We start from the raw sequence: 16,957 nt of genomic DNA, 5'->3' as shown, positions 1-16,957 counted from the left end.
GTAACCAGTGTACCAGTGACATCAGGCTAATTGTTTGACTGTCTTGGCTACTTTAAAAAGTGCAGGGGAAAAAGCTTTGAATATATTGCTATAAGTGATACTTGATCTTTTTGGTCTGGGGCAGGGCAGAATTAAAGGACTTAGCTTTTATCAAATAGCTTGCTTTGGAGATCCCTGATGAGACTGTATGTTGGTTGTGGTGTTGTATAGTTTGAGGTATCTGTATGAGGAGAAGAGAGAATATTTCAATTCTTCTAGATCATAGTTCAGTACTGGATTATTCAAGTGACTTGCATTTTGGAATAAATTTGCATTACCAAGCCTTTAAAGCAACTAATGAAGAAATACAAACACTTGTGTTATTGAGAAGGTACTCAAAAGGAAAAAAAGCAACACAACCTAAAAATAATCCATTTGTGTCTTTTCATAGCCCAAAATAATAGGGGCTCTTGATTAGAAAACTTCTGCTTCTCTCATTTTATTTGATCAATTCATTATGTAGAATAGGCAAGCAACTGTTGATGCTTTCTCCTTCTCAGGAATGAAATACAGCATATGTTTGAAAAATGCAGTCAGGATGCTTGTGCAAAGCTAGTTTTCTCTTTTTTGACTTAAACTCCAAACTGTTTGTCATTGTATAGCTGTTCTTTGGCATGGCTGATCTTACTGCATGCTGATGTTCACCTCATCCATGGAACAAAACATATTTTTTAAAAAAGTTTTCTAAACATACTGTCACATGTTTACAACTTCAATCAGTCTTTTTCAACGAGTTTTGTTTCTGCCTCTAATCATACAGATGTGTGCAGTCAGTTCTGCTTGTAGTAAATCACAGTGAATTTATGTCCATGGCAGAATAGGTAAACTAAAAGACAAATCACTTTTCGATTAGTCTGGTTGTTTTACATCATCCTCATTTCAGAGCAGTAGGAAGAGTATTCAAGTAAAAGCTTTTTGAACCTGCCAATTGAAGTTGTAAGACTTTTCACCACGTCAGAAAGCAGCATTCTTCCTCCCTCCCAGACCTCCCAGTCTTAGCTGACTGTAAGTCCTTCCACTAGGCAGGAGATGGCAGTACAACGTCATTAACCAGTGACAGGAGTCAGTGCTCTGCAAAGCTCTGAGTAACGAGCTGTGCAATTTTGAACTGTAGATAGTTTAACCGATTTCTCTGGCAGTAGTGCTTGCTTTTAAAGTTTTGTATTAAATATATCCAGGCCAGACATTTTAACTTCATCTCAGGTTTTTGGGGTCAGTTCTGAATAGAAAACCAACAGGACCATGGGGGTTGGTAAATAGGCAACAAGCCCTCTAGTCCTCTAGATTTATATAGCAGTTGAGTGCAGACCTCTTTCTGCCATAAGCAAAGTATCATTTTTAATTTTTAGAAAATCCTGACTCGATGGCTTGTGCTAAATGCTAATGGGCATTTTTAGATTCTCAGCATAGCTTGATCAGGTCAAGTTGCTTGATATACCTTTTCCTGCAATGCTCTTTTTCAAAATATTTTTAAATGCTTTCTGATTTTATTTGGTGGTAAAAAAGATAATTTCCCTTTTAGTTGTTCTGGAGAAAGAGGTATGTCATTTTGTAGACTATAAAATTCCAGAGTTAGTGTCATTATTTGAAAGTAATGTCTATTTTTTTTTTTCTGTTTCAGGTGCTACCTTATTGGGGAAATCCCCATGATAGAAAGGTGATCAGAAAGTTCTGGAGTCAGGTAATACCAGCATAAATGTGTGCTTTGATTTTTCTTTGTGCAGAGTAAACCAGAAACTGTTCTACACGTCCCCAAACTGAACTAATGTGTGGACGCAGAGTTTCTTCATTCCTGTAGTAGCATTCTCATTAAGATAATGAGGTGGAAGACTTCTCTTGTGCTGAAGAGCATTGCCAAACAGGGCAATTCAATGCAGTGTGGAGTTTAGATCAAGAACTGGAGCTCTGTAAATAAAGCAGGAAGTTTCAGTATCAAGGCCTGTTTACTCTGTTTGAGTAACCTAACTCAGAATGTCCCAGTCCAGAATCCCCGCAGTTCTGTCAAGATTGTTCCTTATTTAACAATAGCGTTTTGTAGGGTTCAGTACCCAGGTCTTGTCTTGCATGTTAAGAAATGTGTGAAATTGTTCAAGGTGCAAGTCCAGGTCCACTAGTTGAGTAACTGTGATATAATTAAAGTTCAGCTGGGGAAAATGCAATAGTAATGAGAAGATTGTAAAGCAGAAGTTTGAAATTGCAGTGAATTCTTGACAATGTATTTACAGTATGTGGACATTTGTTTCTTCTTTTGCGGTTATAGAAGACATTGTATACTCAGGATGCTCCTTTCCACGTGGTAATTACCAGTTACCAGCTGGTAGTGCAGGATGTGAAGTATTTCCAGCGAGTGAAGTGGCAGTATATGGTGCTGGATGAAGCACAAGCACTCAAGAGTAGCTCCAGGTAATAAATTAACTGGAAACAAAATCTTTTCTGAGGATCAGCCTCTTGGAGGAATATCAAGAAAGTATCAAGAGAATGTAAATTGATAGAACTTTAAAATTGACACACATAAGACCCCTTAAGTATCTAATCTGGTTAAGTATCTATATATATCTCTGACATTGAATTAATCCATTAGACTTCTTGCATTTTGATTTTCCAGATATATAATATGTAATGAAGAGGTAACTCAGGAGCAGTAACTTTTATGGAGCACAGGACAGTTAAACAAAACAGTGTGAAATCATGTTCACTTTCCCTCTTGACTGCTCACAGAATTCTGCCTGGTGAATGGCCTGTAGTCTTTAGCTTATATTGCTTATATTGGCACCATTAAGTGCATTATTTTGATTCCTTTCTCAGTGGCATTTCCAGACATGAATGAAGGTCAGAACCCCATGAGTACTGTTGGCTGCAGTAAAGCCCAATCTGTGTCATGAGACTCTATGCCAAAAAGTTTTCTGTTTGTTTTCAAGTAATGGATTTGTCCGTCTTTACTTCTGTAATTGCTTTCCCATAACCTTTATCCAAGTTGCCACTGTGCTCAGTAAGCTGAGGACTGCTTTAGATGCAGCCTCATTCTGACCGAAGTTTGTCTCTTCAGCATTCTTGGGAGACCACGCCTCTGAGAGGATTTTAATGTATAGCTTGGCACTCCTGCCACAGTAGTCTATACACTTCCTCTTGTAAAGTCTGAAAAATACATGACATTCTGATTCAAAGTACCTGTTTCTTTTGGAAAGTTAATTATTATGATAATGAGATTTTGTTAGTAAGAATTTGTTTTAAAAATGAGTAAAAAAGATACTTAGAAAAATAAAATAAATTATGTTCTTTTATTTTTTTTTTAAATTGGAAAAAATCTACTTTTCTCTGTAGCTGTCTTTTGAAAGACAGGGGAACAGCTGTAATAGTTTTGTCCAGTGACTTCCAAAGATCATTTGGAAAACTCAATGGAAGCAATTGGCCTTGAAGTACCTTAATGTTTCATATCATTCCACAGTTTTCTCTAGAAATTATTTTTCTTGCTTTTATTCACCAGTGTTCGTTGGAAGATCCTACTACAGTTCCAGTGTCGAAACAGGTTGTTGTTAACTGGGACCCCAATCCAGAACACGATGGCTGAGGTATTTGGGAGCTCACAAGAGTGGAATTTTCTTTATAACAAGAATACATACTAAATATATGTGAACAGTTGAGAAACCTGTTGTATTTGTGTGATTGTGAGATCATGCTTGTGGGAAACCACTGGAAAACAAACATCAATGAGCTCTGGGAGGGAAAACTTGCCGCACATTCAAATAAAAGTAAAACTAAAGATATTTGAAGTAATAGATTACAGGATGAAATCTAATTCTAGTGAATTTTCCTTTTGTTGGCTGAAGTAATTATTCTGTGTTTCTCACTGCTTTCTAATGTTGTTTTTTTTAAGTTGTTATCTGTGGCATTTTGGGGGGATGCAGGAAGAAAATGCAGCTGAGGTTTTGTTTAATTTTGCCACATCTCACAATCACTAGTAAAGTGATTTTGCTTATAAAGAGCTACAAGATTTTTGGGATCCTCAATTTTTGTCCACGGTAGGATGACTTGCTAATCTAGTGTTTTCTCCTCTCCTTTTAGCTGTGGGCCCTGCTGCATTTTATCATGCCAACACTCTTTGATTCCCATGAAGAGTTCAATGAGTGGTTTTCTAAGGACATAGAGAGCCATGCAGAGAACAAATCTGCCATTGATGAGAGTGAGTGCAGTGTGTAACTGCTGTCATTTTTGTATTAAGAATTTGTTGCCTTTTTGAACTAATAATGGCTAACCTTTCAATAAAATACAACATCTAAAGCAGAAGATTCATAATGGGGTTGGAACATTACTGGATTGTTGTCGATAGTTTACGTTGAAGTTTCTGTTTCTGACTAATATAGCATGTGTAATGAATAGAAAAAACAGTGTGGCACAGCACTCGTTTAGACAAAGAAAAATCAACAGAGAAGTATCAACTCTATTCTGTAAGAACTCAGATGGGGTGAAATGGCTGAGCAATAAGGGACTTCATTTGTGGTAAAGTGCCATATAATTTTCTTCCTTGAAGTAATTGTTCTTTCTTTCCCCTTCCCTTTATTTCAGACCAGCTATCCCGCTTGCACATGATCCTAAAGCCTTTCATGTTGAGAAGAATCAAGAAAGATGTGGAAAATGAGCTGTCAGATAAGGTGAGAAAAAGTATTTATCTGGAGTGAGTATTATAGCTGTATTGTCATAGCTCTGTTCTGGATCTGATTTTTGCAAACTTGTTTGTCAGTTTGTATACCTGAAGTTTGACTGTAGACTTCTCTTGGAGCTTCACTTTCTTGCACCACATCCCAGCAATGTCATTAGATGTGAATGTAACCAAAGAACCTCTAATTAACAGACTTCTTTTCCAGGGAAAGCATTTTGTTACCAGTTTAAATGAAATATCTTTAGTCCTGATTAAGTTGGCAGAAGTATCCCTAATGGCAGTGAAGGAGATTGATGCAGTAGCGACTGGGTGATGAGCAATACTAGATGATCTTGTGGTGAACAGTCCCTGGGTTTTGGCACCATTGGCTGAGAGACATCTGGTTTGTTCTGATGTGCTTGCTAATTTCTTAGTCTGTGGATTTCCCACAGACACTGTTGTTGTGCAGTGCACCCATCACTGTTGTGGGCTCCTGACACTCCTTATTGTCACTCTGAGTGGGGAAGTGTAGGATGGTAGAATTGAAGTCAGATTTTAAACTCAGCTGGAGGTGTGATGTCAGCTTCTTAAGAATGTCTGTTTACTTAGTTATGTTCATGTAATTTTAAAGGTCTGTCACCTACATCCTTACGTGAGCCTTCCAAAACACCTATCAGCTAAGTCCTTTACAGGTTAGATCCTGAAATGCAGATCTGAATGCAACTGTGTGTAAATGTATTATCTGAGAAAGTTATGTTTTCCTCAACGTGTGTTTCAGCTTTGTATGCACTGATGTCATAATCCTTCATTTTAGAGATAGAAATGACTAAATCTTCATTATCATTTTGCAGATTGAAATTCTTATGTACTGCCAGCAGACAAGTCGACAGAAGCTCTTGTACCAAGCTCTGAAAAACAAAATCTCTATTGATGACCTCCTGCAGTCGTCAATGGGCACTACTCAGCAAGCACAGACCACCACTAGTAGTCTCATGAATCTAGTCATGCAGTTTAGGAAGGTAAGGCTATTTAAAATAATTTTTGGGAAGTATGATCATTCATTAGCACAGAACTAAAATATGTCTTCTAGAAAACACAACATTAAAAAAAAAATCTGGCTTAGGTAAGCAAGTTTACATGCAGTTCAGTTGTGTTTCAGATGCAGTATAGCATGATGTTGGGTGAAGAAGAGCTTTAGCCATATGATGCATGCATCTGCTAACTGGTTAGGTTACAAAGGTTAGTTTGGTTGAAGGAAGCCATTCACATGGGAAGAAGAGGTAATAGCTATTATGTGAAGAGCAAAAGGTATGATGCTGTATTCAAATTTGAGCAGATGCACTAAAATAACCATGCAATATTAAGCAACACTGAAGTTTTAGTGATCATTGGTCATGGTTGATTTGGGACGTAGATGCTGCATTGGACTAAGTTCATTCCTCCCAGCTTTTGACATGCTCTCTCTCTCTTACAGGTGTGCAATCACCCAGAGCTATTTGAGCGACAAGAAACTTGGTCTCCATTTCACATCTCCCTAAAGCCATACCAGATTTCCAAGTTCATCTACCGTCATGGACAGATCAGGGTCTTTAACCACTCACGGGACAGGTAAGTCTATTCTATCCTGTTTAGCATATTTAGTATTACTACTCATAATTATTTTATTTTTGCAAGTCCTAATCACACAGTGTCCCTTTGATTGAGTAACAAAGTCAGGAAAAGAAATTTAGAGTTGTTGCTGATGATGTGTAGTAGAATCAAACTTCAAGATTCTTAAAACAAAACCCATGTGATTTCCCTTCAGTGAGTTTGCACATTCCAGGCAGCTATCAGTATTTGTCTGTTGCAACATGGCATAACGTGAGCATCTGCTAGTGCCTTGACAGCTTTTAATGCTCACCTTGGATGAGGAGAGTCTGCTGGAATGCAGTTTGCTATTTTCTCCAACCATGGCAATTCTTGATTAATTTTGTCTGCATTCAGTTATGAGAAGTGCTAAGGGAAGAGACGAGAGAGACATATATGAACACAGGATCAGCTTTTCTAGAACATACAATGCAGCTCCACAGCCAATGATATGTTTCAGTTTCAAATTAGCAGCAGTGCTTGTAGACTGATGGCACTTGCCTTCTACTGCCCTGCAAGTCCAGATATTCAGAGCACTAAAATACAGTGAAGAAGTGAACGGCTACTCTGTAGCTTCTGCTGATTGTGTGATTGAACATGTTATGTGTTAACACCTTAGTGATGCTTCATTTTGTTCCTTTCATTTTCAGGTGGTTACGGGTTTTGCTTTCGCCATTTGCACCAGACCACATCCAGCAGTCTCTCTTCCACAGGAAGGGTAGGTTTACAGTCTTGGGAAGCAAATTGGATTTTAGTAAGTTTTCTTCAGGGGGAAGGGCTGAGAGGCCAGATTAATTAGTTCTCTGAGATAATGTCATCAGAGTTTACTAGAATTTCGTTAGTGTTTGTACATACATTTAATTTGCTCAGAGAGGAAAGGATGGAAAGCAGCTGGAAGAATCTGTGCATAACTTGTCATTTAGCTACTGCTTAATCCTAGTGCACTATCTTAGTTCAGTCTGTCTTGTTTTAACTTCCTTCAAGAGATTAGTGCTACCTTTTTAGTCTAATGTGAATTTTTCACAGATTCAATTCTAAGAAATCTTGGATTCGTTTCAGTACATTCTGTATTGTATCTTAAATTGCAAACCTACTTTCAGCTAGAAACTAGATGAGTTGCAAGTGACCCAGAATCTATCAAAGAGTTAAAATCCCAGAAAATCTGCTGGTATTGACAGATACAGTTTATTATAGGCGGTTGAGTATTTTTCCTGCAAGAGCTAATTAGATTACTCAGCTGCTGGGATGGGAAAATCTTCAGAAGTCTAAAGCAAGAGAGATACTGGCTGCATTACTATGTTGAAATCTGTTAGCATGGACCTCTTCAGCTGGTCTTGGGGCTATGCAATGCACTTGGGTGAGCCTGCAAGGCTTTTCCCTTCCAATACCTGCATCTCCTTCTAACCCATTTGACATTCCTGGGTGAGAGGAATGTGAGACAGGCATGCTGAGGTATGCATATTCTGGTCAGCTGTCTGGAAGATAATTGTTCAAATTTGCAAATATGCACACTGCCTATTGATTCTTAATAAGTGAAACAAATGTCTTTACTGGCTGCCCTTGGGCCTAGAATCTGTTTCTCTTTTGGTAAGTGCCCTTTTCTTGCCCACACTGAAAAATGAACTGGCATGTGCAGTCAGGCAAATTGAATTTTCAGTATTTCTAAAATATCTAGGGAAAATTAGGATCTTCTGTTTACTCACTTAGATTTGTCATTTGTCATAGAATGTGTATCCTGAATTGATGAAGTAAATTTAGTTTTCAGCTACGAGTGTGTGTGAAATGTGTTGGCCTAACTTCAGTGTTTCTGTGACCTAGGCATCAATGAAGAAAGCTGTTTTTCTTTTCTCCGGTTTATTGATGTCTCTCCAGCAGAAATGGCAAACCTTATGAATCAGGGACATTTAGCCAGGTGAGGCCACCTTTTTTTTTCTCTTCCAGTAATTGCAGGAAAAGTACAGATGATGTCAGTCATTCCTCTCTAAACCTGCATTTTCTATGCCTCCTAATACTGTAGTTTCTCTATCATTATCAAATACTAGAACAACTTCTGGAGTGCTTCTCCAGATATAGGAGGAATTGCACCATTATGCAATGTAGTTTTTTTGCCCCCGTCACAAGAAGCCCCATGTTACAAAGAGTTGACATTGTAAACGCACAGGATGATCAAAGGGCAAAAGGAAAGTTTGCTTTGGGTCACGCTGTGTTGTCAGGTGCAAAATCCAGACTTTGGAAGGCCAGTTCAGTGCAATTCTTACCAGTTGCACTTGAGCATATGTTTTAAGCACACGTGGAATAAGCTTGTGCTGTGGTAGTTGTTCTTCAGCCCTGAGCCTTCTTGCCTACTTTCGACATGTCTTTTTTTTAATATGGAATAGATTTCTGAGATGTAGGCTTAGCACTGTGGATTTATAGCATCAACTGTATTATCTTGAAAGAAGAGGTGATCTTTTAAGTTATAGTGCACTCTCTAAGGGACTCTGAGTGAAGTTAATAGTGATTGTAAGAAATTTTAGACTAAAAGTAAGTCTTTATTAAAATAGAGATGTTCTGTTTTAGGGCTTTGTAAATGTAATACTATTTTTTTTGTTCTGGTTATTTTGAATTACTGTTTCTTGACTGCACTTCAGTGCTGAATGTAATTCAGATTTATCTTGATCTGTCTCAGTGGTATTTATGATAAATTCTGTATTCATTACACAGGTTGTTATGAATAATTTATATAGAGAGTAAGTTACGGAGAAGTCAGTGCAATTTTAAACAGTAGTGGCTAACTGGGGCTTGACCATTTTTGATTAAGTGCTTCAAAGTATATCCTGATTTATTCACTTAGATCTAGTTAAACCACCTTAGAAAAAAATCGAAATAAGAATAATTCGAAGATGTCTAGCAGAAATAATTTTCTTTAAGGCAGGACCCTGTAAGCCTGATATTCTGAAAAAAAACCCATTTCTGTCAGTTATGCTGTAAATATATTCAAGCCTTTCTTTCACAAAGCAGCAAATAAATGCATCTCCTGTGTTTTGTTTCAGATGGTTAGCTCTTTTCCTGTCTCTGAAAGCATCATACAGGCTCCATCACATGCGTTCCTGGATGGAGGCTGAAGAGGACAAAGAGCAGGGGTCATGTTTTCTGAGGAACAGGGATTTCTTGCTTGATGTAAATTTCCCTCTGTCTTTCCCTAACTTGCACAGCTGCACTTTGCTGCAGGTAAGCAATATGTCAGTGATCTGGAGACAGTAGAAAATCCTCATGAGTGAGAAATGGGGAAAACCATTCTGTCCTTATAAAATAAGGGAAACAAACTTGGAAATGGGATGATACTATCTGCTTCTTTAGATACAGTTAAGCGACTTTAGAGTGCTGAACAGAAAAATAGTTTAACCCCTATCTCCTTGCCATGTGGCGTTACATTTCAAAACTTGCTATAATGAATAAATCAGCTGATTTAGAAGGTTTCAGAACAATACTGGAGCACCAAAAGTAGATACAGGAGCAACAGAACTATACTCATGATTTGTCAGGTATAGACTATATGTAAGTTTAAGGGTTTTGTAATTTTTCATGTGCAAAATGCTCATTTTCAGACTGAAACGATTGTTTTCTTGTTAAATTTGATACATTGTTGCAGCAACTGGGGCGAACAGAGACCAGCCTGACAATGTTTTATATGGTTGGTGGACAAGCTTTTTCAGTGGTATATTTCTACTATGAAATTTGCTTCTGCTGCGGTCTGGTAGATCCAGATGTATTCAAATTACTGTGTAATGCAAGATCATTTTTGTTAATCTTTGGCCTAGGATATGTGTGAAGATTTTGCCTTTTTATGACTAAATTGCAGTTGATTTCCTGAGTTAGATTAAGGCTTCGTTGATTGAGTTCACTGGGAAATAAGTTCACAGAAGTGATAGCGTGGAGTCAGGAAAGCATCTAGGGCAGTTATCAGATATGCAGTAAAGGAACTCTTTTCCGAAGCAGTGAGATTGTGCCAGTTTTCTCTAGGGAATATTGCTTCTGCTCATGAGTCTGGAAGGGGAAAGGAGATAGCCAGAATTCAATTGAATAGTGTGTAGAGGAAGTTGAAATTGAAGACGCATAAGCAGTAGGAAACCAACCTTGGACTTGGTGTCATGTTTTGCAGCATTAACAGCAAAGCCAACAAAATGAGTCCTCGTAGTTATCAAACAAAGAGCCAGCCAAGTGAATGTGTGTGCCTGTTAACTCTGGCTGTGCTGGTATTTCAATGGTCTGTGTTTCCATGTCTAGCTTGATAAAATCTCTTTGCTATATGAATTTGCTTTCAGCTAGTTTTTTTGGAGATTACAGTCAGCTGTTTCTGTAGTGCCTGCAGTACACTATCTCTGAGACTGTAGTGTAGCTCTGTCCTCTTGTTGGCATGGTAAAGGAGAATTTGTGTGGTGTCATAAATGTGGTAGTAAAGAAGATGATACCAGAAATTGTGTGCTCTTAGAGAAGTAGCATTCATTTTTGCATATGTAGAAAGATGATTTATGTCCTTACATAGCCTTTGGTTTGGTGTGTATGAATATCAAAATGAAAATCATTAAATTTTCTGAAGGACAGAAGATGGATTAAGATTATAGATTTTAAATATATGATGTGGAATATGCATGTGTAGGTTTTAATAATAGTGATTAAATGTGAAGCTTTTGGATAGGCCCATCTATACCACAGTGTAGCAAGATTTAAACATGAATTTGGTTTCTCCAAATAATTTCTGTTCTTTGAGGAAGTCAGTACTTGTGTCCTAAGGGTTCCCAGGGCTGTTGACTGTGTGTAACTAGCAACTGTTGCAGTACATTCAATACAAAAAGCAGCCAGCTAAGGAGCAGAGTTCTTCAGTGTGTGCAATAGAGCACATTTGTGATAACCCCAGTAAATCTAAAGGAAGAATAGCCCTGCAGTTATGACAGACACTATAAACCTGTTTTCTAACCTGACTACTAGACAAATTACCATCTGAAGTTACTTTAAAATAAGCTGTGTTTACAGAATTTTGTTTGCAGAGCTTGCATTTAGAACATCTTAAAAAAAAATGGTAGATGGGGAGTGCAAAACCAAAAGGGGAGTTGAAAAACAAGCTGCCCTTTACATGCCTGTCTTTTAGCACTGTACGTTATTGTGAGTGAAAATGAAGGAACTTTTTCCTTACCCAAACTGGAGAAGCTTTCAATGTAACATTCCCCAAGGCTTCCTCTTGGGCTTCATAAGAGAGTAACATGTAGGGAGTGAGGAGGGTGAGACAAGAGGAAAAAGGAAATGGTAAAAATCTGGAAAGGCTTTTCTTAACTGCTCAGATCAGCATTTCTGATGCAAGAGGCAAAGCATGAAAATAAATCAGTAGAAAAAGAAACATGTTTCTTTTTAATGGGTATTTCTGAAATTGTAGTAACATCTGTCTAAAGATAGTATTATGTTTCATCATGTAAATACAGAAATTGCTTGCAGAGTGTGAGGTCTCTTCATTGCCCCTGCTCAACGCCTCCACACAATACGTATGATTTTGTATGCACTGAATTAAATTAATGTACAATCTGCTCTCTTTACATGAGCTCTTCTATCCTAATTTTATTTCCATTAAAAAATTCAGGAGTGTTAATGTGCTTAAGATGCTAGTAGCAATCCCCCATATTTATGTGCAGCTCTATTTGCAATATAGGAGAGCCTCTTTCATGACTTATTTTGGATTGCACAGTTGTTGTAGATGTGTACGTTTGTGGGTTTTAACAATTTTCCTCTTTGTTTTTTGGCTTTGTTGTACTGAAGTATGTGAGCCGTTTCAGAGCTGTGGCTGCATTCAGTTCTGTAACTTTACCCAGTCTTTTCCAAGTGTGTGGTTGATGGGAAGCTGATGGGTTGATGGGTTTCCACTGTCCCTGTTATATCTGGTGACTGCTCCATTCATGAATACTTAAAAGAGCTGCATATGTCAGAATTCAGAGGGATGTTTCTTATGTGATCTGAACATAATTTGTTCACAGGAATCTAGCACTCAAAGCCAGATTAATGCCCAGGTACAAATCTTTTTCTCTCATTTTGGATACCTTCTTGAAGCTTTATTTATGTTTACTCCTAGGTACTTCAATTGCCCTCAAGTCATCTTACGTAGGTCTTCGATATAGTTTTCCAAAAGAGAATTAAGTAACAAAATTGCATAGGTTTGGAATTACAGTTTGTTAACTTCCTCGCTATCCATTTCTTGTATTCTGACTTTCCAGGAAGTAATTTCCAGACCCCTGTATTGACCAGGGCCACAATCAGTATGTCAGTGCTTGCTGTTGTAAGACTTATGGGAAAGCTCTTGTGAACTGCCTGCAATAATGATTCATGAAATCAGTTGTACTCCCAGTGTAGGGTCCATGGGTGGGGAAGAAAGAGGCAGTAGTTGTTCACTCTTCCCTGTCTGGCTCTTGCTGTCTTTTCTTTATTCTCAGCTGCGGAACCCTGTGTCTGCTGATGCAGGCATACCGTGACACAGCCTTGTATGCGCCAACTGCAGAAGGCCTTGTATTTTCATGGCTGTTGAATTTTTTGTTTGATCACATGTGTATCTGAATAGGCTTCTGGAGAGGAGACAAAACTAGCACAGGAAGTGGCACAAATGTATCATGGGAAAGGACTCGCCCTTTTCAGCAGTAGTGTTGGTGCTCTGTTGCCACTGTTTCTGGTTCTCAGATGAGTAAGCCAGCATTCATATTCATTGTCCACAGACATGTATTCCCACCCTGCTGTTTCAGCACATAGCCTGTTTTACCAGGTTGTGAAGCATGTCATAAAACTCACTTAGAGCAGAGGGGCAAGGGTTTGTTTTCATCTTGATCAACATCTTATTAATACAGACAGCTAAGCCAACACGCAGGGGCTCTGTTGGGACTGATATAAACATGTGAAGCAGTTGTTGATTAAGCCAGCGTTACTGATTAAGAATTGCCAGCTAAATAAGAGTCTGGTTTTGGGCTCACTTCACATTTTCCAGTGTGGGCCAAGCTTTGACCTGTGCTTTTTAGCTCTGCTGAGTGTCAGTGAAAGACTACTGTCAGCTTTAGACTCTCACCTTTTATATATAGAGAAGGAAATGTTCAGTCAGAGCATGAACCTTATTTTTGCTAGCTGCAGCCCATATGAGTCTTGCTGGCAGCAGCCAAAAGACATGCTTAGGGGATAGGGTTTAGTGCAGGTAATGCTGGCATGTACGTACAGTCAGACTGTTTTCCTCTCTTGTCAGCAGGTTCCAAATGGTATGTGCTTGCCATCTGCATCTTGCCCAGGAAATGGTAATAAAAGGGCCCAGAATGCATGATCCATAATAGACTCCTACTGTGGTTGTTTTCTAGCATTTTTGACATACATAGAAATATATATATATATCCAGTGTATGATGTGCTATTCAGGGTGTCTGCTTCTGTCGTGTATCTGGATGTTTACAACTTTAAATACTGGGATTTCATAAAATTGGGAGGCTCTGGAAAGTAAAAGTAGTGTGCCATTAATATTGGTGCATTAGGAACATGGGCAGAAAAATAACAAAACTTGAGGTCCTGTTTACCTTTTACTTAAGTGAACTTAAGTGCTCAAATTGCCAGAAGGTCACATCCTGTGATCCTATGGCAGTGAGAGGTATACCTCTTCATGCTTCTAAAATTATTGCTAGTTTCCTGTTATGTGCAGAATAATGCTCTGCATACTATAGGAAACAAATATAATGTAGAACTATTGATCTCTATGAATAACAAAGAGTCAGGATAAAAGCTAAGTGGCAAAAATGACTTAGTCTATAAGCAGTTTATTTCATTGTTTGATGCAGATATTTACAATAAAAAAGGAACTGTAACTGATGCAAGGAAAGAAAATTTTTTGTTATTTTTCTGTGTAGAGCTGAGCATCTTTAAAGAGCTTTCCTTTCTTTAAACTGTACTGTCATCTGAATGTCCCCACTTCTGAATCAGTGTATTTTTCGGTATCGAAAGGACATTTTGGCAAATTCCAGGTTTTAAACATGGGTTTGTTCATGTGTATAACCCTGCTGGCATTTTTAAAGTTTTCAGGATAATATTTAGAGCCTTTTGTGCAGGAAGGAAGGAAAAAGTTTGGAAAGGTGCAAGTCTAAAGATACCAATCCAGCCTTATTTCAATTCTTATTTTTTTTTCTCTCTGCAAAATTTCATTTTAATTCAGAATAGATAAATGAGTAGCTAGAAAACACCCTGAGGGTCAGACCTATTAGAATGTTACTGTACTTCATTAGAAAAGCTAAGGTCAAAAGGTTCAAAGGTGGAAAAACTTGTTTCTGTATCCAGCTGAGCATCAAGACAAGTATTTATATAATCTATTCTGATTGTAAACATTTCCAGATTTGAATGTTCTGATAATTACACAAATATTCTTCACATATTCACTGCAGAAGATATGTAGAGTTTTCCTTACTCAAAGAGAAACATGTATGGAATGTGCTTTGGCTGTCTTCCTCATGGGTGTATACAAGATTTGAGAGGAGTATTTCTTCATAGATGTAGTAACTTCTTAATTTTATTGTTGTTTTCAGAACCTTGTGTTCAGCAGCCACTGTAAAGCAGTTACTGGCTATTCAGACCATGTCATATACAGAAGGAAATCAGCTACCTCATGTGTACGATGCTGCCAGGTGACTGAGCTGCCGTCCTTCCTGTGCATAGCCAGTCCACGGGTAAGTCCAAGTTCAGTTGTAAATTATGTATTTTCCATTGTATTTTAAACCTTGCTAGAATTGTGTCTTTGGAACACAATGATATATGACTTTTTTGTTCGATGGGTGAAGCTGTTGTGAGGATATCCTTTTGCTACGGTATTCATTAGTGGGTTTTTCATAGGGGAAGTGACTGTAATGTGTACTGAGATGAGAAGTAAAGTGGTAAGATGCACCCAACAGGAGTTGTTCTGAGATTTCACTTTCTCTCCTAGTACCTAAAGCAGTTATAGAAGAGATATTGAAGTAAATTATTAATTGATAACCCAAAGGGGAGATCTAGGTGTAATATGAACAGAATGAGATGATCGGCCAACTCTGATGACAGAAGAGGGGTGGGAAGCCATGCTTTTTTGAAAAGGGTGTTTGTTTTTTCTCTTGTGCTTCAGAGAGGAAATACCAAATTGCAGTATATAAGGATTGGCATTTTATAAGTTGGCATTTTCTAGGTCTTTTGGATGTTAAGTGCTACTGCATGAGGCTGTCCGTCATGTATTAAATTAATTTTGAAATTAATTTAGTTGAAGTTTCCTGGGCTGACACGAGAGACCTTCATTAGGTCTATGGCTGTTGCATTCCATGTTGTTGGATCTTGACAAAACTGGACAAAATACAATTTTATTGCCAGCCCATGCAGATGTATTCTTTAGTCACTGTTGAAGTTATTCTGTAGGCCTCATCAAATGATGTGCAATTATACTTCTGCATCTGGAAAGGGGTAGATGGCAGCAGGACCTCGCAAATGCAAGCTGACTACCTACCTGCTGCTGTGGTTCTAGGGCTGGGAATGCAGCTGAACTGCTGGAAGTCTCATGTCACCTCCCTGTTACAATGTACTGCCTCTCTGGAGAACAGGAGGTTATTCTGAGAGTAAATTGTGAAAAACACTTTGCCTTCAGATTCCTTTAATTTGTCCTTCCTTGTACCTAAATTCGCATCATGGATGAAGAATATGCTGAATTGCTCCCCTACATCAGAAAGGGTGGAGAAGGGCTTAGAAGTCTACAAATGAAGGGAAAGGCAAGAAGAAATTGTATCTGACATTTATGCTAATGAATAAAAGTTATTTGTTTTGGTTTGGCTGCTGTATAAAAATAGTTAAGTGAAGACAAGGCTTTTTGTTTCTAGTAGTACAAACACTTAATTTTATGCTTGTTAGAAACTTTTGGCAGGAGTGTAGAAGACCTGAAAGAGCAGAAAGAGCACATATGTTTGCAGAAACTATAGCCTTCTGTTGTTGTCTGACCTGTGATTAATTTTGGGAAGGTAATGGAGCAAATGATAGAAATAGGAGCGTATGTTTATGTAGCAGCTGGGAGAGGGACATGAGGAGATGTAGCATCTTTTCTGTGCAGGCAGTTTTTGTGAGTACAGACAGGACTCAATCATAAAAAAGGTAACTTGGAGGATGGATCTTGCATTGTCATTAAGAAGCTAATTAATTAAATTTTGAGTAATACTGTTTGGTTTCATTTCAGTAGATTTCTTACACAGTGGAATATCTTGTGAAGCAATTTTGGTCATATCACAATGTCTGAAAGGTTAACTTTACATGAAGATAAATTCAGGAAGCATTTGGTTTTCCCTTAGCTAAACTAAGTTGTTTAATTTAGGGTGGAAGTGCATTCATACATCTCTATCACTGTATTTTTGATGTGTCTCTGGACCATGACTCTTACAATCAGTCAGTTTGAAAATAATGTGTTGACAGAGAAGGGTTTAGTACTAAGGACTGCTCTACCTTTTGTTATGAATAAAACCACAAAAACCTTTGGGGAAAAATTTTGAAGAAATGTGCCATGACAAAATAAAGAGGAGAGTGAACAAACTTGAATGAAAGATAATTTTTTTGGTCTGTTTCAGAAAAGTGTTGTTTTCTCTTGTAAGAGCATGTAGAAGTTACAGGACTCTAC

The 16,957-nt window shown here is 38.0% G+C and overlaps 1 protein-coding gene across 3 annotated transcripts in view; it reads left to right on the top strand.

Annotated features, from left to right (window-relative positions):
• INO80 (INO80 complex ATPase subunit) overlaps positions 1-16,957 on the top strand; it is a 63,785-nt gene that overhangs the window by 21,988 nt on the left and 24,840 nt on the right. For all 3 annotated transcript variants that reach the window (XM_062495871.1, XM_062495874.1, XM_062495872.1), the window contains exons 15-25: positions 1,661-1,720; positions 2,300-2,442; positions 3,524-3,608; positions 4,102-4,219; positions 4,603-4,688; positions 5,527-5,694; positions 6,150-6,283; positions 6,952-7,019; positions 8,120-8,213; positions 9,334-9,511; positions 14,865-15,005. In XM_062495871.1, the coding sequence (XP_062351855.1) occupies positions 1,661-1,720; positions 2,300-2,442; positions 3,524-3,608; positions 4,102-4,219; positions 4,603-4,688; positions 5,527-5,694; positions 6,150-6,283; positions 6,952-7,019; positions 8,120-8,213; positions 9,334-9,511; positions 14,865-15,005 (1,275 nt within the window). The remainder of the gene's footprint in view (positions 1-1,660; positions 1,721-2,299; positions 2,443-3,523; positions 3,609-4,101; positions 4,220-4,602; positions 4,689-5,526; positions 5,695-6,149; positions 6,284-6,951; positions 7,020-8,119; positions 8,214-9,333; positions 9,512-14,864; positions 15,006-16,957) is intronic.

Source organism: Cinclus cinclus, chromosome 6 (genome assembly GCF_963662255.1).
Source record: "Cinclus cinclus chromosome 6, bCinCin1.1, whole genome shotgun sequence".
Taxonomy (NCBI): domain Eukaryota; kingdom Metazoa; phylum Chordata; class Aves; order Passeriformes; family Cinclidae; genus Cinclus; species Cinclus cinclus.
The sequence above is the reverse complement of the archived record's forward strand: the minus strand, read 5'-3'. Positions and strand labels throughout refer to the sequence as shown.